This window comes from Paroedura picta, chromosome 4 (genome assembly GCF_049243985.1).
Source record: "Paroedura picta isolate Pp20150507F chromosome 4, Ppicta_v3.0, whole genome shotgun sequence".
Lineage (NCBI taxonomy): Eukaryota > Metazoa > Chordata > Lepidosauria > Squamata > Gekkonidae > Paroedura > Paroedura picta.
In genome coordinates, this window is record NC_135372.1 from 144,806,220 (window position 1) to 144,828,486 (window position 22,267).

The following is a 22,267-nucleotide window of genomic DNA, read 5'->3' on the forward strand; positions in this document are numbered from 1 at the left end:
AGCCATTTTGTGGCTGGCTCTGCCTCCTGGGGCAGCCATTTTGTGGCAGCCATTTTGTGGCTGCCGCCACCTCAGCATTCCAAAAGGGTGGGGGGATTCTTGCCATAAAGCATCATTGTTCCGGGGGACAACAACGCCCCACCCTTCAGGTTGCTCAGCCGTGGAAACCTCGAGCTCTTCCGCAAAGCGGGGGGCTGCCCCTGACCTTTGAACTGTTCCCTGGCGGGGTACAGAGTCATGCCTGACCATTTTGGTTTTGTTCTGTTTTCCTCCTCAGCTTTAAATTGATGCCCAGCCTCCTGAACAAAGCCATGGAGAATATTATGCAACAGTCTCTGAGTGTGGTTGATGACAACGTAGGTCTGCCAGGAAACATCCAGGGGGGGTGGGGGCGGGATGGCCACGATCCAGGGGGGACCGAGGGAGACCCGTCTTTCTTGGAGGAAGCGGCAGCCTCGGGTGGCAGACTCCATGGCTTTGCACACCACGGAGGTCTTCTCCCCTCCCAAAACCTCACCCTGCCCTGGTTTCACACCTAAACCTCCACAAAATCCCCAGTTCAAAGTTGGCAAACCAGGGTGGGGCTGCATTTGATATGCAGGTTCCAAATGTACATTTCTACTGATCCGCATTTTCTGGCGATCACAAGGATGTTGTTGGGGTGTCACTTGGGAAATCTGGCCTGTTCTGGTCGGGGGACGGTCACGCTTCGGGCTTCCATAGCACTGTCCATGCTCAGAGACAACCCGAGCCTGTTCTGGTCCTTACAACAGCCCTGTAAAGTAGACTGGTTTCATTAGCCTCCTATTGGGACCCTGGAACAGTTTTGGGAGGGGCCACCACAACTCTAGGTCTGCCAGCCTCCAGGTGGGGCCCGGAGATGAAGTAACCCACTCCCAGGTGAGGGCAGGAGCTCTCCAAGAATTATAACTCCTCTCCAGACTGCCGAGATCAGTTGCCCTGGAGGGAATGGCTGCAGCATTATGCTCCACTGAGGTCCCTCCCCCCCTCCCTCCCTCCCACAAACACCACCCTTCCCAGCTTGAGCCCCCAAATCTGCAGGAAGTTCCTGACCCAGATTTGGCAACCCTACTAGGGAGTTCATAGCAGTAGTCAGTGTGGCTACCCTCCTGAGCTAGGGTGCCAGGCTCGAGGTAAGACCTGGGGATCCCCTGTAATTACGGCTCATCTCCAGACTAAAGAGATCAGTTCCTCTGGAGAAAAGGGCTGCTTGGGAGGGGGGACTCTGTGGACTTGGATTCCTGCCCCCAAAGTCTCTAGAGAAGGGGATTGGAAGACACTTTGAGGCTCCTTCAGGTAGAGAAAGCAGCTTCTAAGAACCAGCTCTTCTTCTTCTTCTTCTTCTTCTTCTAAAAATTGCCACAAGGGCCTGAGAATTACTGGGCCCATGATGCAGTGGCAAGCAGTGATCTCTCCCCCCAATCCCTTGCCTTTTAATGTACCAAAATGGAATTTGGAAAGTATGGAAGGAACAAAGCTGCCTGGTGCCACCCAACAGGATGTGGCCCTCATTCCCATTCGCAAATGGCTAAATCATTATGTACTCAGTGTTCCCCAGTCCCTGGGCCATGCAGCAGTACTGGGCCGTGAAGCCCTCGGTACTGGGCTGCAGCGGGGGGGGGGGGGAAGGCTCGGCGCCTGCGTGTCCCTCTCCCCCCCCGGTCCCCGGCCCGAAAAAGGTTGGGAGCTCTGGTCTATGAGCTCCTGAGCCACCTGCTCCCACAGTCCTCCTGGCCCTGGCTGCCTTATCCCTCTGGGTCTTCTTCAGCAGGGGTAGTCAATCTGTGGTCCTCCAGATGTCCATGGACTACAATTCCCACGAGCCCCTGCCAGCGAATGCTGGCAGGGGCTCATGGGAATTGTAGTCCATGGACATCTGGAGGACCACAGGTTGACTATCGCTGCTCTTCAGCACACATCCCCCCCCCAATCTCCCCCCATCCCCTCCACCTCAGCAGCTCCGTTTTCCATGGGGTCACAGCAGGGCAGCCAAGATGGGGTCCAGCACTCACTCTGCTGCTTTTTGTGTTGTTCCAGATGTGCTCCCTTCTCCAAAGTACTTTCGAGGGAATCGCTGGTGAAGCTTTAGGTGGCGTAGTCAGCAAAGGTATGAGCCAGCTGTTTCCTTTCTACTTTTTAAAAAAAGTAAAATGCTTTCAAAAATATGTGGCAGATATGCAGCACAAATCTCATTACACAGATCCATCACCGTCGAAAGGAACGCAAAACCGTTTTTTTATAAACTCACAAACCGTCACAAATGTTTTATTTAAATAAAGTCAACCAGTGCTGGTTGTTGTGGGCTTTCCGGGTTCAGTTTTAGCCCCTGACCTTCTGCCGTTAGGGAGCGCTAACGAACCTCACCCAGACACAGGAAAAGGCCAGTCCTGCCCTGACCAGGGGGTGGGACTGGATGGCTCCTATGACCCCTTCCCACTCCAGGATTCAGGAGTCTAAGTGCTCCCTGGTTCCAGTCCATCCCCTGGGACACTCCCAGATGCGACAGGAATGGGATGTGTTATACACACACACAAACACAAACAGAGAAGGAAGGGAGGGAGGGAGAGAGAGGGAGGGAGGGAGGGAGGGAGGGAGGGAGGGAGGGAGGAAGGAAGGAAGGAAGGAGAAGGAAGGGAGGGAGGGAGGAAGGGAGGGAGGGAGGGAGGGAGGAAGGAAGGAAGGAAGGAAGGAAGGAAGGAAGGAAGAGGGAGGGAGGGAGGGAGGGAGGGAGGGAGGGAGGAAGGAAGAGGAAGGGAGGGAGGGAGGGAGGGAGGGAGGGAGGAAGGAAGGAAGGGAGGGAGGGAGGGAGGGAGGGAGAGAGGGAGGGAGGGAGGGAGGGAGGGAGGGAGGGAGGGAGGGAGGGAGGGAGGGAGGAAGGAAGGAAGAGGGAGGGAGGGAGGGAGGAAGGAAGGAAGAGGAAGGGAGGGAGGGAGGGAGGAAGGAAGGAAGGAAGGAAGAGGAAGGGAGGGAGGGAGGGAGGGAGGGAGGGAGGAAGGAAGGAAGGAAGGAAGGAAGAGGAAGGGAGGGAGGGAGGAAGGAAGGAAGGAAGGAAGAGGAAGGGAGGGAGGGAGGGAGGAAGCAAGCAAGCAAGCAAGCAAGCCCAGCAACTGTTCCCACACTCCACACTGGGCACGGTGTCCTTCCTCTGAAGATGCCATGTCCTACCTCTGTCCTACCTCTGCCATGTCCTACCTCTGAAGATGCCAGATAATGGGTGATACGTCAGGGAGTAAAGGCACCAGCCCCCAGCCACATGGCCCGGAAAACCCACAACAACCAGCTCTCTGGCTGTGAAGGCTTTTGACAACTCACCAAAATCAGTGCAAATGACAAGGAGTTTGGGAGGGTCAGAACTTGTGGGTCCAGATTCAACCAAGGCCCCTGTGCTTGTTTTCATACAACGTTTGTGGAAGGAAACTTATTATGCATCCGGGAGCTCACAGTGGTTCTAATGGCCACGTAAAAATTTTTTTCACAGTCAGAGTAGTTCAGCAGTGGAATGGGCTGCCTAAGGAGGTGGTGAGCTCCCCCTCACTGGCAGTCTTCAAGCAAAGGTTGGATACACACTTTTCTTGGATGCTTTAGGATGCTTTGGGCTGATTCTGCAATGAGCAGGGGGTTGGACTAGATGGCCTGGATGGCCCCTTCCAACTCTATGATTCTATGATTCTAAACAGCCATAGCCTGGGCTGAATGAATGAATGAACAACTCAGGACAGGAGGAAAAACTCAGGATTGTATGAATAATGCAAAAGGACAGGGAATATTTCATCATTATAAAGTGCATAACCCGGAGTTAGCAAATACGTGCTACAGAAGACATGCCCGATGAGATCAACTGAGAATGCGACTACAGGGGTTTGTGGCTCTCCAGAAGATCTGGCTGGCCCCTGGGGGAGACGGGAGGCTGGACTGGAGGGACCCTCCCTGGCCTGACCCAGCAGGGCTCTTCTGAGGGTCTTCTCAGGGGAAGGCCTCGGCCTCTCTGCCCTGTGGCTGGCCCTGCAGAGGAACTGGCTGGCCCCTGGGTGAGACGGGAGGCTGGACTGGAGGGACCCTCCCTGGTCTGACCCAGCAGGGCTCTTCTGAGGGTCTTCTCAGGGGAAGGCCTCGGCCTCTCTGCCCTGTGGCTGGCCCTGCAGAGGAACTGGCTGGCCCCTGGAGGAGAGGGGAGGCTGGACTGGAGGGACCCTCCCTGGCCTGACCCAGCAGGGCTCTTCTGAGGGTCTTCTCAGGGGAAGGCCTCGGCCTCTCTGCCCTGTGGCTGGCCCTGCAGAGGAACTGGCTGGCCCCTGGGTGAGACGGGAGGCTGGACTGGAGGGACCCTCCCTGGCCTGACCCAGCAGGGCTCTTCTGAGGGTCTTCTCAGGGGAAGGCCTCGGCCTCTCTGCCCTGTGGCTGGCCCTGCAGAGGAACTGGCTGGCCCCTGGGTGAGACGGGAGGCTGGACTGGAGGGCCCCTCCCTGGCCTGACCCAGCAGGGCTCTTCTGAGGGTCTTCTCAGGGGAAGGCCTCGGCCTCTCTGCCCTGTGGCTGGCCCTGCAGAGGAACTGGCTGGCCCCTGGGTGAGACGGGAGGCTGGACTGGAGGGCCCCTCCCTGGCCTGACCCAGCAGGGCTCTTCTGAGGGTCTTCTCAGGGGAAGGCCTCGGCCTCTCTGCCCTGTGGCTGGCCCTGCAGAGGAACTGGCTGGCCCCTGGGTGAGACGGGAGGCTGGACTGGAGGGACCCTCCCTGGCCTGACCCAGCAGGGCTCTTCTGAGGGTCTTCTCAGGGGAAGGCCTCGGCCTCTCTGCCCTGTGGCTGGCCCTGCAGAGGAACTGGCTGGCCCCTGGGTGAGACGGGAGGCTGGACTGGAGGGCCCCTCCCTGGCCTGACCCAGCAGGGCTCTTCTGAGGGTCTTCTCAGGGGAAGGCCTCGGCCTCTCTGCCCTGTGGCTGGCCCTGCAGAGGAACTGGCTGGCCCCTGGGTGAGACGGGAGGCTGGACTGGAGGGACCCTCCCTGGCCTGACCCAGCAGGGCTCTTCTGAGGGTCTTCTCAGGGGAAGGCCTCGGCCTCTCTGCCCTGTGGCTGGCCCTGCAGAGGAACTGGCTGGCCCCTGGGTGAGACGGGAGGCTGGACTGGAGGGACCCTCCCTGGCCTGACCCAGCAGGGCTCTTCTGAGGGTCTTCTCAGGGGAAGGCCTCGGCCTCTCTGCCCTGTGGCTGGCCCTGCAGAGGAACTGGCTGGCCCCTGGGTGAGACGGGAGGCTGGACTGGAGGGACCCTCCCTGGCCTGACCCAGCAGGGCTCTTCTGAGGGTCTTCTCAGGGGAAGGCCTCGGCCTCTCTGCCCTGTGGCTGGCCCTGCAGAGGAACTGGCTGGCCCCTGGGTGAGACGGGAGGCTGGACTGGAGGGCCCCTCCCTGGCCTGACCCAGCAGGGCTCTTCTGAGGGTCTTCTCAGGGGAAGGCCTCGGCCTCTCTGCCCTGTGGCTGGCCCTGCAGAGGAACTGGCTGGCCCCTGGGTGAGACGGGAGGCTGGACTGGAGGGACCCTCCCTGGCCTGACCCAGCAGGGCTCTTCTGAGGGTCTTCTCAGGGGAAGGCCTCGGCCTCTCTGCCCTGTGGCTGGCCCTGCAGGGGAACTGGCTGGCCCCTGGGTGAGACAGGAGGCTGGACTGGATGGACCCTCCGTGGTCTGACCCAGCAGGGCTCTCTTGATGTTCTTATGAGGCATCTCCCCCTTGTGATTTCTTCACAGGATTGCAACCTGGCACCAATGTTTGCATCCAAAATATGAAGGAGGATGAGGACAAATTCTGTTATTTAATGGACGTAAGTACCAATCCTCAGTCTGGTCTCAGGTCAGCTTGCAGGGATTGGAAAGACAATATGAGGTAATCAAAGATTGCCCCCCCCCCCTTTTCATGAGACTCGCACATCTGAGAATTTAGATGAAGGATCCAGAGGAGACTCCTAATTGCTCCCCTGCTGCAACACGAGGACAAGAGACGCATGTTTTTGAGAGTCAAGGCTCCGATAAAGAGCCCAAATCAAAAAGGAGAAAATATCCTGACAGAAACCAAAAGTCAAGTTCAAAATGAAGGGAATGCACTTAGGCCTCCATAGGGTAGAACACGGTATTAAAGTTGAGTACTAATCCTTATTGACTTTAAGATCCCAAGGCCTTTAGCATTGCCTCAGTAAAATCAATACATGCAGCCAAACTAATGCCCTTTGCCACCTTTATCAATGGCCGGGCATAACCTTAAAACAGCCTCCTTTACTGCAGCATCCTTTGGACAAAGGTTGGCTCCTACATGACCCTCGCAGGACACTGAAGGGGCTGAACTGGACCAGTGGCCTGCTTTGGAAACATTGTGATTGTTAGGTGCGAAGTCGTGTCCGACCCATCGTGACCCCATGGAAAATGATCCTCCAGGCCTTCCTGTCCTCTACAATTCCCTGGAGTCCATTTAAGTTTGCACCGACTGCTTCAGTGACTCCATCCAGCCACCTCATTCTCTGTCGTCCCCTTCTTCTTTTGCCCGTGATCGCTCCCAGCATTAGGCTCTTCTCCAGGGAGTCCTTCCTTCTCATGAGGTGGCCAAAGTATTTGAGTTTCATCTTCAGGATCTGGCCTTCTAAAGAGCAGTCAGGGTTGATCTCCTCTAGTACTGACCGGTTTGTTCGCCTTGCAGTCCAAGGGACTCGCAAGAGTCTTCTCCAGCACCAGAGTTCAAAAGCCTCAATTCTTTGATGCTCGGCCTTCCTCATGGTCCAACTTTCGCAGCCATACATTGCAACTGGGAAGACCATAGCCTTGACTAGACGCACTTTTGTTGGCAGGCTGATGTCTCTGCTTCTTAGGATGCTGTCTAGATTTGCCATAGCTTTCCTCCCCAGGAGCAAGCGTCTTTTAATTTCTTTGCTGCAGTCCCCACCTGCAGTGATCTTGGAGCCCAGGAAAATAAAATCTGTCACTTTCTTCCCCATCTATTGACCTCTAATAGAAACATTAGAGGCCCCCAACAGCTTTTTGGGGCCTCCTGGTCCACAGACTTCACTAAGGTCCTCAGCGGCCTGGGTATATTATATCCTTTTATATAAAGGGAGGGATATGCTTGCTGGGAGGGAGGGGGAGGAGGACACATTGCCGGTGTCCAGGGGCTTATACAAAAGGACAAAATCCACTGTGCAAAGACAGGACAAAAAAAAAAATAGTATAATGTGAAGACACGCTTTTATCAAATGCTTTGATAGCACCAACAATACATTAAAATGTTACCAAGCTGTAGGGATGCCCTTGGAACTCCCAGAATCCAAACGAGGAACTGGTAAATCCTGCACTTCACTTGTCTTCCTTCCAGGGGAATGGAGCTCTGTAGTCTCAAGAAGAGCCATAATTCTGGAGGATCACCAAGTCCCACCTGGAGGCTGGCATTCCTAGCCCTGTCTCCCAGGGTTGCCAGCTCTGGGTTGGAAAATACCTGAAAATACCTGGGTGGGATTTGGGGTGGGAAGGGGCCTCAATGGAGTATTATGTTATGGAGCCCACCCTCCCAAGCAGCCCTTATCTCCAGGGGAACTGACCTCTGCAGCCTGGAGATGGAACTGTAATTCCAGGGGATCCCCAGGTCCCGCCTGGAGGCTGGCATCTCTATCATCTCCCTGTCTCTTTTTGAGCTGTGGCCACTGAGGCCTGCGTGAGCACAGGCGTAGCATTCTGTGGAAGCACAGCAGTCGAAGAAGAGGGTGCAGAGGGCGGGTGTCAGGATCAGTGCCTGTTCTCTGCCATGAGTTTTATACTAACCTAAGTACCTCCATGTTTTCTTAGCCTTAGTTTTACCTTTTGCTTTTGGGTCTCTGTGTAACCTTGGCCCATTCTATTTAGCTGTCTGGCTGAAAACGAAACCTGTCTGCTGTGTATTTGTTATCATGATTTGCTGTGAACTATTTGTCTTTTGAACCCGGCCGGCAAGGCCTGTTCTGTGTAACAATAATGGTTATCTTGTCAGTGGGCGCCAAGCAGTCCAAGGACGCGCCAGAAGTAACACTCCCTGGCTAATTGCCCGGCCGGGCACCTGGAGCTCTTCTCCCTCCCCCCTGGGAACCTTCAAGTTTTGGGTGGGAGAATTCTCTTGAAAAGGGGTTGCATTTGTAATGTTTGGCAGATTTGACTTCGCTAGTTATGGTGACTGAAGTAACTTTGCAATAAAGCTTTCTTATTACAGAAGTACGTTGTGAGTTCTTCTAGCGCTTGACAGCGGGGAGAACAGTGAGACTGAGGGGGAGAATCCTCTGCCGGCATTGACAGCTCTGTCCTGCCCCTCTGCAGGTGTCCAAAGATAAAAAAGAGGAACAGGGAGAGAAGCACTGCGCTGAAGGAAAGAACATTCAGATACCTAACTGCGAAATGGGTGGTGATGCCATAATTCATATCTTCATCAATATCACAGATGTGGCGAGGATAATGGAGCAATCGCTCTCCGAAAAGCACTCTGAGGTGAGTTATTGGGGGCTTGCTATTTTATCTTCGGTCTCCGCTGGGGATGGTTCGATTATTCCTGGAAGCCCCCCTGAACCAAGAGGGAAGGCAGAGGGGGGCAAATGTGGGGATAGATAATATGTATTTACTGATGAATTATACAATATTTATTTATTTGAAACATTTGTTGGCCGTTGTTCTTCATTACGGCGGCATCTTACAGACATCTTTAACACTTAGCTGGGTTTAATATTTGCGCAGAGGCCTCCTGGGCGGAGCCAGTCCCGCCTCTGCTTCCGGTCCCACGGGCCAATCAGCACGGAGGGCTGGCTTCCTTTCCCAGCCTGTGGCCATGAGAGGCAATTCCGCTTAATCCTTAGGCCGCCCGGTGGGTCCTTTTCCCCACCATTGTAGGAGGCTGCGCCCTGCTTTCCAGCGGTGCTCAGTCAGCGGTGAGCAGTTGGGCCGGGGTCTGGTGAGTGTGGGCGGCTTCAACCACTCCTCTGCAGAGGAGGGCCGGGGGAGACTGAGCTGCCCGGCCCCAGAGGTCAGGCACTCTGTGGGAGCCCTCCTGCCTGCCACACCTTTCAAAACCCATTTTTACAATGGGCTTTGATACTAGTAAACCCTATAAAAACACACCCCATGGTAGCACCACTGAGGGGAGATGATGCTGGAACCATGTGACCAAATGCGGCGGCTGCTTGCAAAATGTATTCTTAAGTGGTTTTATTATTTAAATGGTGTATATTCCATTACATTCGCTGTTCGCTGTTGTTCACCGCCCTGAGCCGTCTTGCCAAGAGGGAAGCACACAAATTAAATCCATAAATAAATAAAACAGAATTAATCAGGTAAAAAAAATCTTCTGCCAAGGATTCTCGCCCCTTATGTGGAGCAGACTCCACAGGGGAGGGGGTTGGCCTGGCCCGGCTCTGAGCAGCACTCACCACGCCTCTGCTGCTGCCCATCTTCTGAGGCCGTTCCCACTCTCCTGACCAAGACAGGGAGCCTGGGCTGAAAAGAATACAATTAATTTTAATAGGGACGAATGTAAAGTTCTGCATTTAGGTAGGGAAAACCAAATGCATCGCTATAGGATGGGGGAGACTTGTCTTGGCAGTAGTACATGCGAAAAGGATCTGGGGGTCTTAGCAGACCAGACGCTGGACATGAGTCAGCAGTGTGACTCGGTGGCTAAAAAGGCAAATGGGATTTTGAGCTGTATTAAAAGAAATATAGTGTCCAGATCACGGGAGGGGATGGTATCACTTTAATCCACTCTGGTTAGACCTCGCTTGGAGACCAAGTCGTATGAGGAAAGGTTGGGGGAGCTTGGTCTGTTTAGGCTGGAGAGAAGACGACTGAGAGGTGATAGGATAACCATCTTCCAAACTTGAAGGGTTGTCACATAGAGGAGGGCGCAGAATTGTTTTCTGTTGGCCAAGGAGTTGGACCAGAACCAATGGGTTGAAACTAATTCAAACGAATTTTCGGCTTAACATCCAGAAGATGTTCCTGACAACTAGAGCGGTTTCTCAGTGGAACAGGCTTCCTCAGGAGGTGGTGGGTTCACCCATTTTCCGTCTTTCGTGTTTTCTCATGGCAGGAAACAGGTGCTTTCCACACCTGGTCTCCTTTGCTCGATTGCACGTATCTAGGGTTCCCACCTCTGGCTTGGGACAGAACTGGAGGCTTTGGAATCAGAGTCAGGAGTGGGCAGGGTTTGGGCCAGGACAGGACCTCGGTGGAGTATAATGCTGTAGACTTTGCCCTCCCAAGCAGCCATTCCCTCCAGGGGAACAGATCTCTGCAGTCTGGAGAGGAGTTATAATTCTCAGAGAGCTCCAGTCCTCACCTGGGAGTGGGTTACTTCATCTCCAGGCCCCACCTGGGAGCTGGCAGACCTGGTGTCGAGATGCCCTCCCAATTCTCAGTAAGAGGATAATGAGGCCAGTCGACTTTTCAAGGCTGTTGTAAGGATCAGAACAACAGCACAGGCTTGCAGGATCTCTGAGCACAGGCGGGGCTATGGAAGCTTAAGATGCCCCATCTTTGCTCACATGCATTCCTCCACTGGGTTAACATTAAGGGGACCAGATTTTAACATTGGGAAAGTGGGACACCATTGACCGGGGGGGGGGGGGAGGTCTTGATTAAAAATTTGGTCTATATGGAGCAACAAAAATGTTTATAGTACGCATAGAACACAAAAATAGTATTATAATATATATTTTTTTACTTGCAACATAAGTACAATTTGCCAGGTGCCCCCAGATGTCCCTTCAAAAGTGGGACAATCTTGGTCACCTTAGTTAAAATGAATCTTCATAGGGAGGATCCCAAAATATTAGTAACGTTCACCTCATGGATGGCCCAGAAGGAAAAATTATGACGTACAGCACAAACCTCACGAAATGTAAGAATGAGGACCGGAGTGACTGCAAGACCTATTCTGCTGATGTAAGTAGTGATCCAGAGCTGGAAAGGCCATCTAGACCAACCCCTTGCACCATGCAAGAAATTCACAGCTGACCCCAAAGTGTCAATGGGGTTTAGCCTGGGCATGTAAGAAGGGGCCATTGGAGCCAAGCACGGGCTCATCCCTTCCCTCTCTCCCTCCCTCTCATCCTCTGCCCAAATAATTAAGGAATTATCTGGGGAAAGCTCTGTCAGAGGGGGTGGGGGAGGGTGCCTGTACCACATCCGTTTACTGAATGGAATCTGTCGTTGTTGTTTTAATTGCAGTGCTCCACTGGCATGACCATGGCCCCAGAAGGGAACGAACTAGTGATAACATCTACTACAGAAGGGTAACACACCAGGCCAAATGGGAAAGGGGGCCAGAGGTGGGTTGGGGGGGGTCTAGAGCAGGGGTAGTCAACCTGTGGTCCTCCAGATGTCCATGGACTACAATTCCCAGGGGCTCAGGTTGACTACCTGGTCTAGAGAACATGCTGCAGGAGGAAGGTGAATCTTACCTGCACATTTATACCGTAGGGGGACCGAGGAGAAGCTTCCTACCTTAGTGGCAAGGAGCTCAAGGACTTACCTGCAGCTGCCTTCTCGGACTTACTCATGGCATGATGCCAGTCGTTCATCCCAGAGGTGGCACAGGTTGGCCACCTCAGGCCCCGCAGGGGTTGGGTGGAGTTCTCCCACGCTTGCAATGGATCTCCAGAGATCCAAAGATCAGTACTCCGGGAGAGAAGGGCAACGTCAGAGGAGGGAGCCGAGGGCTTTGCTTCCCTGCCAAGCTCCCTGCCCTACCAAAATCCACCCTCCTCTGTCACAGCTTCCAGAACTGGAACTCATCTCCAGATGACAGAAATGAGAAAAACCCCACTTGGAGGTGAACTCTGGCATCCAACCCCACTGAGCTTCCCCAAACACCCCCCCACCACCACCACCCTCCCTCCCTCCCTAGGTTGCACCCCAAACCTCCTGGAATTTCCCGGCCCAGTGTTGGCAACTCTACTGCCCAGGGCCACAAGAGCTGGGATGTGTGTTTGGAGATCTCTGCTATGTTGATGCAGGTTGCACAGGACCTGAGCCACGTCCTTCATACCTTCTAAAAAAATATTTCGACTTCCTGCAACAACTTGGATGCTCAGTGTGGTCGGTCTTGCCCAGTGCCTGAGCATCAGCTCCTGAGATAGTTCTAGCATATGCTTAGCCATCTCTAATAAGCTGTTTCTTCATTTGCAGCTGCAACAAGGACACCCAACCTGAACCAGTAAGTCCTGGAGCCTGCTGCACGTTCCTAGAAATCAGGACTGTAGTCCTCGGCATCTTCCCTCCCCGCCTTCACCCGTTCCTGAGTCAGGAAGAGTCATAAACCAGGGACTTGTCCAAACGTCCCCGTTCCTTGCTCAGTGCAAGGGGTTTGGGCATCTCCCTGCTGCTTTCTGCTTGGGCAGCCCTCAAACGTGGCTTGGAAGCTCAGACTGAACCAAGGACCGGCTACAGGGCAGACAGGAGGGACTGCAACATTGCCCAGTTCACTTGGCTGCTCTTCACGCTCCGGGATGAATTCCCGAATTGAGCCTTAGGCACCCCCTTAGAATACGGCCCCCGTTTCAGGGAATGCCCATTCCCATAGTTGGGATTGGTTCTGAAGAGCAACAAGAAGGGCTTGGTACATCAACAGTGCCAGTATTCCCAAGAAGTTCAGAACACCTGTCCAGGACGGAAGCCGAGATAATATTAATATTATCTCAGGATGCGGAGATGGGGGGAGATGGAGGACTTCTCCACAGCTGCAGCAGCTGCAGCTTCTCTTCAGTTTGGTGCCGGGTTGCTCTCATGTGGACAGCCAGGTTCAATTCCCCACTCCTCCTCCACGTGCAGACAGCTGGGTGAACTTGAGCCAATCCCGGTACTCTCTCCGAGCTCTCTCCGCCCCACTTTCTGCACAGGGTGTCTGTTGTGGGGAGAGGAAAGGTGAGTGTGCGTTGCTTTGTGACTCCTTCGGGTAGAGAAAAGCAGGGTACAAAACAACCCAGCTCTTCTTTTTCTTCTTTACAGCCTCTACTCAGCTTAACCTTCTCATCTCCACCACTTCCTTTTTCTCTTCTCCGCAGCTGCCGATTCTTCTCTTCAGCTTTTTCTCCTTCACAGCTTCATCTCTGGTCCAGCTTCTCTTCTGCACAGCTGCTGCTTCTTGGGAATGTTCAGCCTGGGGAAAAGGAGGTTGAGAGGGGACATGATAGCCCTCTTTAAGTATTTGAAAGGGTGTCACTTGGAGGAGGGCAGGATGCTGTTTCTGCTGGCTGCAGAGGAAAGGACACGCAGTAATGGGTTTAAACTTCAAGTACAACGATATAGGCTAGATATCAGGAAAAAGTTTTTCTCAGTCAGAGTAGTTCAGCAGTGGAATAGGCTGCCTAAGGAGGTGGTGAGCTCCCCTTCACTGGCAGTCTTCAAGCAAAGGTTGGATACACACTTTTCTTGGATGCTTTAGGATGCTTAGGGCTGATCCTGCGTTGAGCAGGGGGTTGGACTAGATGGCCTGTATGGCCCCTTCCAACTCTATGATTCTATGATTCTTCTCTTCAGTTTTATCTTCTCACTGTCTTCTCTTGTCAACCACCTTCTTTCTCCCCTCTCTTAGAATCACAGAATCATAGAGCTGGAAGGGGCCATACAGGCCATCTAGTCCAACCCCCTGCTCAACGCAGGATCAGCCCTAAGCATCCTAAAGCATCCAAGAAAAGTGTGTATCCAACCTTTGCTTGAAGACTTCCAGTGAGGGGGAGCTCACGACCTCCTTAGGCAGCCTACTCCACTGCTGAACTACTCTGACTGTGAAAAACTTTTTCCTGATATCTAGCCTATATCATTGTACTTATAGTATAAACCCATTACTGCGTGTCCTTTCCTCTGCAGCCAATGGGAACAGCATCCTGCCCTCCTCCAAGTGACAACCTTTCAAATACTTAAAGAGGGCTCTCATGTCCCTTCTCAACCTCCTTTTCTCCAGGCTGAACATTCCCAAGTCCCTCAACCCATCTTGGAAAATCCAACATCTGTGTCTGGCTACAAGCTTCCTTGGCTCCCCATCTCAAAAGGAATTCTATGAGGACATGGTCACTTCCCCCTAGGGTCCCCACTTCCTTCACCTCATCCACCAACTCTTGCCTGTTGGTCAGTATTAAGTCCAGTAGGGCTGAACCTCTTGTGGGTTCATCTACCATTTGATAAATGAAATTGTCAGCCAGGCAGGTCAGAAAGTTGCATGACTGAGGACGCTTTGCAGAGTTTGTTTCCCAGCACACATCTGGGAGACATCTTCTCCTTCTCCACAGCTCCTTCTGTCCTTCTATGTGGCTTCTCTTCTCTTCTCTCTTCTTTTCTGATAAAGGGAGCACAGATTCTCAAAACCCTGGGACTCTTGTTGGCCTTGACTCCTGTAGACCAACCAGGGCGCCAACCTGATTCTCTTCCCCTTTGTCTAGTGCGGATCCCCAGGGGAGTTCTCCTACTCAAGCCTAGACAAAATAAGTTGGAGCTGTGCAGGAGCCCATGCAATAGGAGTTGTGCAAGATAATTTCTCCACAAACAGGACCTCAGGTTAATCAGTGGGAGGGGAATCTGATGCAGGGATTTTCCACTGTGGGCTCAGTAGTGGTTGAGCAGAAGAAGAATCCGTGTGAAGACATTCTCAAGAAGTCAGTTCAATTAATAAATTACTTGGGCTGGTTCTTCAGTCTTGTTATCAAAGCTGAATCGGTCTGTATCTTTGAATGTCTGGGGAGGGGCTGTGGCTCAGTACGAATGCAGAAGGTCCCCAGTTCAATCCCAGGTATCTCCAGTTAAGGACCAGGTGGTTGGTGATGGGAAAGACCTCAGTCTGAGACTCTGGAGAGCCACTCTTGGTCTGAGGATGCATCACTGACCTTGATGGACCCAGGGGGGCCTGATTCAGTAGAAGGCAGCTTCGTATGTTCCTGCCGATGGAGATTCTGTGAATGTTGATGGATATATTGTCCTCCTTCCTGCAGCACCTTTATGACAAAGAGTCGGTGTGTCATGAAACATCCTGTAAACTTAAAGGTAAGTATTGTCGGATCTTGGCCCGTGGCCGGTAGCACTGAAAAGAGCTCTTACTCTAGACCACCTGGAAAGCCACTTTCAAGTTCTTTCTTTTCCCAAGAAAGGTCAGTCAAGGCAAGACGGTGAAGTCTCTCCCTCTAGTTGAGCTAGTGGTGGAGTAATGAGATGGAATAAACTGATCGGTCAGGGGTGGGGGGCAGAAAGTGTCCCACTCTGCCTCTCCCCTTCCCCCCGGCCCTACAAACTGTGTTTTAGTGTCTCCAACACCCTGGGAAGCGCATCGGGTAGCTTGTCAAAGATGTTTTGAGGACGGATTCAATCATTGAATCACAGAATCATAGAGTTGGAAGGGACCTCATGGGTCATCTAGTCCAACCCCCTGCCTGCACTACACAGGACATTCACAGCCCTATCACTGATCTACTGTCACCTGCCAGCCCCTTGAGCCTTCACAGAATCAGCCTCTCCGTCAGATGGCTCTCCAGCCTCTGTTTAAAAATCTCCAGGGATGGAGAACCCCCCACCTCCCGAGGAAGCCTGTTCCACTGAGGAACCGCTCTGACTGCCAGGAACTTCTTCCGGATGTTTAGATGGAATTTCTTTTGCATTAATTTCATCCCATTGGTTCCGGTCCGTCCCTCCGGGGCAAGAGAGAACCACTCTGCTCCATTGGAACAGGCTTCCTCAGGAGTTGGTCAATTCTCCTTCTTTGGAGGTTTCTAAGCAGAGGCTAGGCAGCCATGCTGATTATGTGAATTTAAGCAACTGATGACCAGATCAAGCTGGGTCAAAGAACCACTTCCTGGCAACCTCCCGGAATTTCCTTCCTAAAAGTATGCACAGCGTTCAAAACCTCCAGATTGCTATTTTCTTGCTTGGAGAAAAAGGGGAGTCACCCATTGTCTTTTAGCTAGATCAATCGGTATTTGCATGAAAGTGAGCAATGGGGCTGTCCCGCTCCCCCAGAAATGACATTGCAGAGTTGTGGGATGACGGCTTACCCCCTCCCATTTTGCTCACAGTTCCAGCAAGGATCAGTGGGAGCTTCAAGTGTAGGGAGGCAGGATACCAGAGATGGGGACGAACTAGCTCATGAACTAACGTTCGTCACAAAATTTGTCTGGTTTGTGGTTTCCAATGTGATGTTTGTGACTGAAGAGCCACCACAAAGCTCAGCTAATTTTAAAGCAATTTGTGGTGGCTTTTGAAGAGCAGAAAATGGGTTCAAGTGGTTTTGAGCCATGTCAAACCGTGCTTTCTGCTCCCTGCTGCTCAGCTGTTTGGTTTAAATGGCTTGGAGTGACCCCTGTCTTCTGCTTGCTGCCAATTTTAGTGGGTGGGGAGCAAAAAGCAGGGGAAGGTCAAATGGCCCAAGAACCATTTCAACCCCAGCCTTCTCCTTGCTGGCGTTTTTGGCGGGGAGCAGAAAGCAGGGGTCGGGAACCAATACAAAGGAGTTCAATTCATGAACCAACACATTGTTCATAGTTTGATTCATGTTTCAGCCATAAACCATGAACCATACCACAAAATCCTCTAGGCTGAATTACTTTAACTTGCTCTACATGGGCCATCCCTTATCCTTGTTCCTGAAACGGCAACTAGTCTAAAATGTGGCTGCCCAGGTCCTTGGAGGACCTGTATGACACCTATCCTTCAGCAGCTGCATTGGCTCCCAGTTGAATTCCAGATCAGGTTTAAGGTGTTGGTATTAACTTTTAAGTCCATTTGCAGCCTGGCTCCAGTGGTTCTCAGGGTCCGCCTGTCTGAGCACACAACCCGACTACACTCGGACGATGCCAACCGGCTAATCATCTCTGGCCCCAAAGAAGTCCATCTGGCCTCAAACCAGGGCCAGGGTCGTTTCAGCCTCCAGCTGGCAGGGGCTCATGGGAATTGTAGTCCATGGACATCTGGAGAGCCACAGTTTGGCCAGCCCTGCATTAGGGTCACGTTAAACATGATGGCTTTTTCATTGATGAGGGGCCATGGCTCTGTGGTAGAGCATCTTCTTGACATGCACAAGGTCAGATCTTTGGCATCTCCAACCAAATGAACCAGGAAGTAGGTGATATGAATCATAGAATCATAGAATCATAGAGTTGGAAGGGGCCATACAGGCCATCTAGTCCAACCCCCTGCTCAACGCAGGATCATAGAATCATAGAGTTGGAAGGGGCCATACAGGCCATCTAGTCCAACCCCCTGCTCAACGCAGGTATGAAATACCTTCAGAGACTCCCACCCCAAGTTGTGTTTTTATCTGGATCTTCTCCACCCAAGGTGAGTGTTCACCACATTCCTTGGATGCAGGGCTGGGCTGCAAAGTGACCCCAAAGGAGGTCTCGTTCCACGGGGGGCTCTGGGAGCGCATCAGACTGCAGCAGTGAGGAATGGCCAACAATACAAAATTCAAAGAAGTTCCGGTACATTCGATCTCATCAAGGCCTGGGGACAAAAACAGGGCGCTGAAACGTTCTTGTTAACAAATCGGTATAGAATATGTGTCCCGCTCCCGTTTCAGGTGTCAGGTTGCCTATGCCAATGAATATCGGCGTTGTGGTGAAATTCCAGGTCAAGAATTGTCAGGTAAGGACCAGATGCTTTCTGTGAATGATTTCATACATTTCTTTTGTTTTGTACACACCAGCTGCAGGGCTGTCATGCCCCCCCACTATGGCAGGTGACTCTCACATGCACCTGTGGCTTCCCACTCAAAACGGCAGCAGGAGGGGGGAAATTAATAGGCCTTGCTGTGCACCACACAGCATCACTTTCAGAGGAAACCCGGAAGTGACATCACATGTAGGACTCTCTAGGCATTCCAGAGTTTTATCATGCCAGTTCCAGCGATTCCTAGAGCAGTGTGCTGTCGCATCCATTTTTCTCAGGAAGTGATGTCACACCATCTGCCATGTTGGCACTCTCTCCATGTTCCCATTGCCCTCCCTCTCCCAGAGGTTCCTGCACATTGGCTGCCAACTACATCAAGCTGCTTCCAAGCTTCCTTGCAGGTTTCCATGGAGCAATTTCCTCGCAGTTAAAAGGAACTTCTACTCAGCTGCTGCCATCTTTCTGTACTCAATGACTGCAAATTGCTGATGTCATGACACAACACGTCATGACACAACACAACGTCAGATAAAAATGGCCATTCTACAGTTCAGAAACGGTTACCTCCTGGGTGCCTTCTTTAAATATACAACCCCCTCTTGACGTTTCCCCTCGACCAATTAAAGCTGTTTGGCGTGCTCACAGTTCTCTGGAGGGTTGCCAACCTCTGGGCAAGTCTGGAGAGCCCCTTTGGTTATAACTCATCTATGGACTATGCAGCACAATTCACCAGGGGAACCCCACTGAAGTCCTTCCCCAACTCCCGCCTTCCTCCCGCTGCATCACCAAATCTCTAGGAATTGGCCAACCCAGAGTTGTCAGCCTTTGTTCTCTACCAGAAACCACCTGTCAAATGAAATTCAAGTGGGTCGCCGTGTTGTTCTGAAGTAGCACAACAAAAATAGAGCCCAAAAGCTCCTTTCAGACCAACCAAGATCAAGAAGGATTTCCTCGTAACACAAAGAGCTAAATATGTATTGCATATTTTTTGAGAAAGAAATGCTTTATCATATATTGCCATAGCCTGACATTTTTAACTCTTCCTCTTTGTTAAAAAAAATATAGAATTGGATGCATTTCGAAATGTCCTCCCCGCTGAGCGGGGGAAACTGAAAAACCCAGAATCATCTCCGTCAAGTCTTCTTCTGATCCTCAAATTCCATTTTTCTGCTATTAATCGAAATACACACCACCGTCTACCACTGTGGGATAGCTGGGAAGGCTTCCTGAAGCTTTCATCACTTTAGATTTGTGGGTCTCCGTGAGAGTAGCCCCAGGCTGCTGGGCCTTCCTTTCGCATGAGATGCGCAGTCCTGTTTTGGGGACAGCACCCATTCATTTCGGCTCTCGCACAGAAGGAAGGCAAATGGGTTGCAAATGGGGGGGGGGGTGAGCAACTACGGAGCACGTGGAAGGTCCTGGCGCTTCCCACCGACGTCCTGACAAAAGGCCTTGTTGCTTCAACTCAACTGACCTTAGGCCGTGATTCAAAGGAGAACAACCAACCCAGTTCAGCAAACCAGCCTTCTTGTGGTGACCCTCCCACTGTGGCCTCCTAACACATTCTTACTCTTCAATAAATTCCTCCTTCTTCTGCAATTCAGCCACTGCCTCTCTTCGTCTTCTTCTTCTTCCTCCAATTACGACGGCTGCTTTTAGCATCTGGCTTCGCTGCATTTATAGCCAGCCTTTCTTATGGGGACTGGAAGTACATTACAGTGTACATGAATTCAATCCATAGGATGAAGCATCCATTTATTTATTTATTTATATTTATTTATTTATGTATTTGTTTATTTATTTATATTTATATACCACCCTCCCTGGAGGCTCAGGGCGGTTTACAGGAAACAGGGTAACGATTTGTTGTTGTTAGGTCCGAAGTCGTGTCCGACCCATCGCAACCCCATGGACAATGATCCTCCAGGCCTTCCTGTCCTCGACCATAAGGAAAAAGATACAGATATGTTAACAACAGATGATAACAGCAATAACATGATAACAACAACAACCTTAACATGACAACAACAATAACATTAGAGAATGATGGAACTGGCGTACAGGAATAGAATCATAGACTCCTAGAGTGGGAAGGGGCCACACAGGCCATCTAGTCCAACCCCCTGCTCAACGCAGGATCAGCCCTAAGCATCCTAAAGCATCCAAGAAAAGTGTGTATCCAACCTTTTCTTGAAGACTGCCAGTGAGGGGGAGCTCACCACCTCCTTAGGCAGCCTATTCCACTGCTGAACTACTCTGACTGTGAAAAACTTTTTCCTGATATCTAGCCTATATCGTTGTACTTGAAGTTTAAACCCATTACTGTGTGTCCTCTCCTCTGCAGCCAACGGGAACAGCATCCTGCCCTCCTCCAAATGACAACCTTTCAAATAGGAGATGGAGCACAAAGTATTAGATGGTACTAATACTAGATGGCCTGTATGGCCCCTTCCAACTCTATGATTCTATGATTCTATGATTCTATGTATTAGCCAGGATACAGAATGTGGATACCGTGCAGAAAATTGAATTGCTTCCATTAATGCGATGACAGCAGGACAGATAATACGTCCAATATACAGCGGCATAGTCCACAGGCTTGTCCCCTTCATAAACCCCTTCCTGAGTCTGCCATAGTTTAGGCCTATTGGTGGTAGACAGTGCCATTAAATCACAGACAAATTAGGAGAGAGGCTGTGGCTCAGTGGAAGAGCATCTGCTTGGCATGCAGGAGGTCCCAGGTTCAATCCCCGGCATCTCCAGTTAGAAGAACCAGGCAGGAGGGGATGGGAAAGACCTTGTCCTGAGACCCTGGCTTAGTGGCAGAGCCTCTGCTTGGCATGCAGGAGGTCCCAGGTTCAATCCCCGGCATCTCCAGTTAGAAGAACCAGGCAGGAGGGGATGGGAAAGACCTCCACCTGAGACCTTGGAAAGTTACTGCCAGTCTGAGTAAACAATACTGGTTTTGATGGACCAAGGGTCGGATTCAGTAGAAGGCAACTTCACGTGTGACCCTGATGGGTCTTCAAGGCAAAGAGACAAACAGGTGGCTTGCATTTGCCTGCATAGAAAAGGGCTTGAGAATGGCATTCTGGTCACCGTGTCTCAAAAAGGACATTGCAGAGCTGGAAAGAGGGCAGAGGAGGGCGACCAGGCTGAGGAGGGGGCTGGAGCCCCTTCCCCAGGAGGAAAGGCTGAAGAGCCTGCTGGGACTTTTCAGTTTAGAAAGGAGATGACTAACGGTGGACATGAGAGGGGATGGTTCTTGTGGCCCTTTCTTGCCTGCCCAGGGAAATCCCAATCGCCACTTTGGGGTGGGGAGGGAAATTTCCCCCAGGTCAGACTAGCCAGGGATTCTGGGTTTGTTTGTTTTTTGGGTGGGCATCATCTGGGCATAGAACTGGGGTCACCATGGGTGGTCAGGTAGATGTGAATTTCCTGTATTCTGCAGGGGGGTGGGCTAGAGATCCCTGGAGGTCCCTTCCAACTCTAGGATTGATCCTATGATATACGGGGCCTCCCCTGTTGCTCGCTCACGGCCTGTTCCTTTGACTTCGATCAGTTAATTGCCCAAATTATTGAAAGAAAGGTGAGGGGTTCCTTGCAGGCCAATCTAAACAAGTGTTTGCTATAAGTCAGCCCTTGGGCTTAATCCCAGCTATGTGTACACAGGGCTTTGGCCTCAGTCTCCACCCTCGGTTCTGGCTGAAAAGCTCCCTGTGAGTTGGGTGGGTGGGTGGAGCTGCACCCGATTCAGTTGATTCTGGGATGATCCGGTGGGTAGTTTCTGCTCCCTGCTCAGGGTGTGGTGGCTCGCTATGTTTGACCTCAGGATCAGAAAGGAATTCCTCAGCAGAACAGGCATGCTGTTGTCTTGGAGAGGTTTGGGCCTCTCCTTCCTGGCCAGTCTTGGTGCCTTTGAAAGCATCATCCCAGCTTTGTGGGTCAGAAAACATGCTGTGCTCTGCCCAGGGGGGCCCAGTGGATGGAATGACCATAAGGTCATTCACTTTGCCTTACAAACCTAACAGTCCTTCAAGTGGGTTTATTTAGGCCATTTTGTTGCCACCTTCTCACTTTGCAAAAAAAAAAAAAAGGGGAAAAAAAGAGGTGAGTCAGAGTTGCTAACCACCTAGAATCATAGAATCCAAGAATCCTAGAGTTGGAAGGGATCTCCTGGGTCATCTAGTCCAACCCCCTGCACTATGCGGGACACGCACAACCCTCTCGCTCATTCACTGTCACCTGCCACCCCCTTGAGCCTCCACAGAATCAGCCTCTCCATCAGATGGCTCTCCAGCCTCTGTTTAAACATCAAAGATGGAGAACCCACCACCTCCCGAGCAAGCCTGTTCCACTGAGAAACCGCTCTAAACCTGGTTGCTTACCTCCAGGTAAATCCTGTAGATCTCCTCAACTTACAGCTGAGGTGGTGCCGTGGCTCAGGGCAGCGTTTCTGCTTGGTGTGTGGAAGATCCCAGGTTCAATCCCCACCATCTCTACTTGAAGGATCTCACAGTAGGTGATGTGAAACTCTGGAGACTCTGGACAGCGGCTGCATGCCTGAGTAGGCAATACTGTCGGTTGCCTGCTGGCATGGGGAAGACTTCTGCC

The 22,267-nt window shown here is 51.8% G+C and overlaps 1 protein-coding gene across 1 annotated transcript; it reads left to right on the forward strand.

Moving 5' to 3' along the window:
* Positions 1 to 289: 289 nt before the first annotated feature.
* Positions 290 to 19,083, forward strand: LOC143836608 (uncharacterized). Its single transcript, XM_077336095.1, has 10 exons — positions 290 to 356; positions 2,059 to 2,128; positions 5,759 to 5,832; positions 8,336 to 8,503; positions 10,820 to 10,948; positions 11,234 to 11,298; positions 12,194 to 12,221; positions 14,989 to 15,040; positions 17,565 to 17,629; positions 18,719 to 19,083. The coding sequence occupies exons 1-10, from the start codon at positions 312 to 314 to the stop codon at positions 18,764 to 18,766; spliced, it is 744 nt and encodes a 247-aa protein (XP_077192210.1). The 5' UTR covers positions 290 to 311; the 3' UTR covers positions 18,767 to 19,083.
* Positions 19,084 to 22,267: the final 3,184 nt, after the last annotated feature.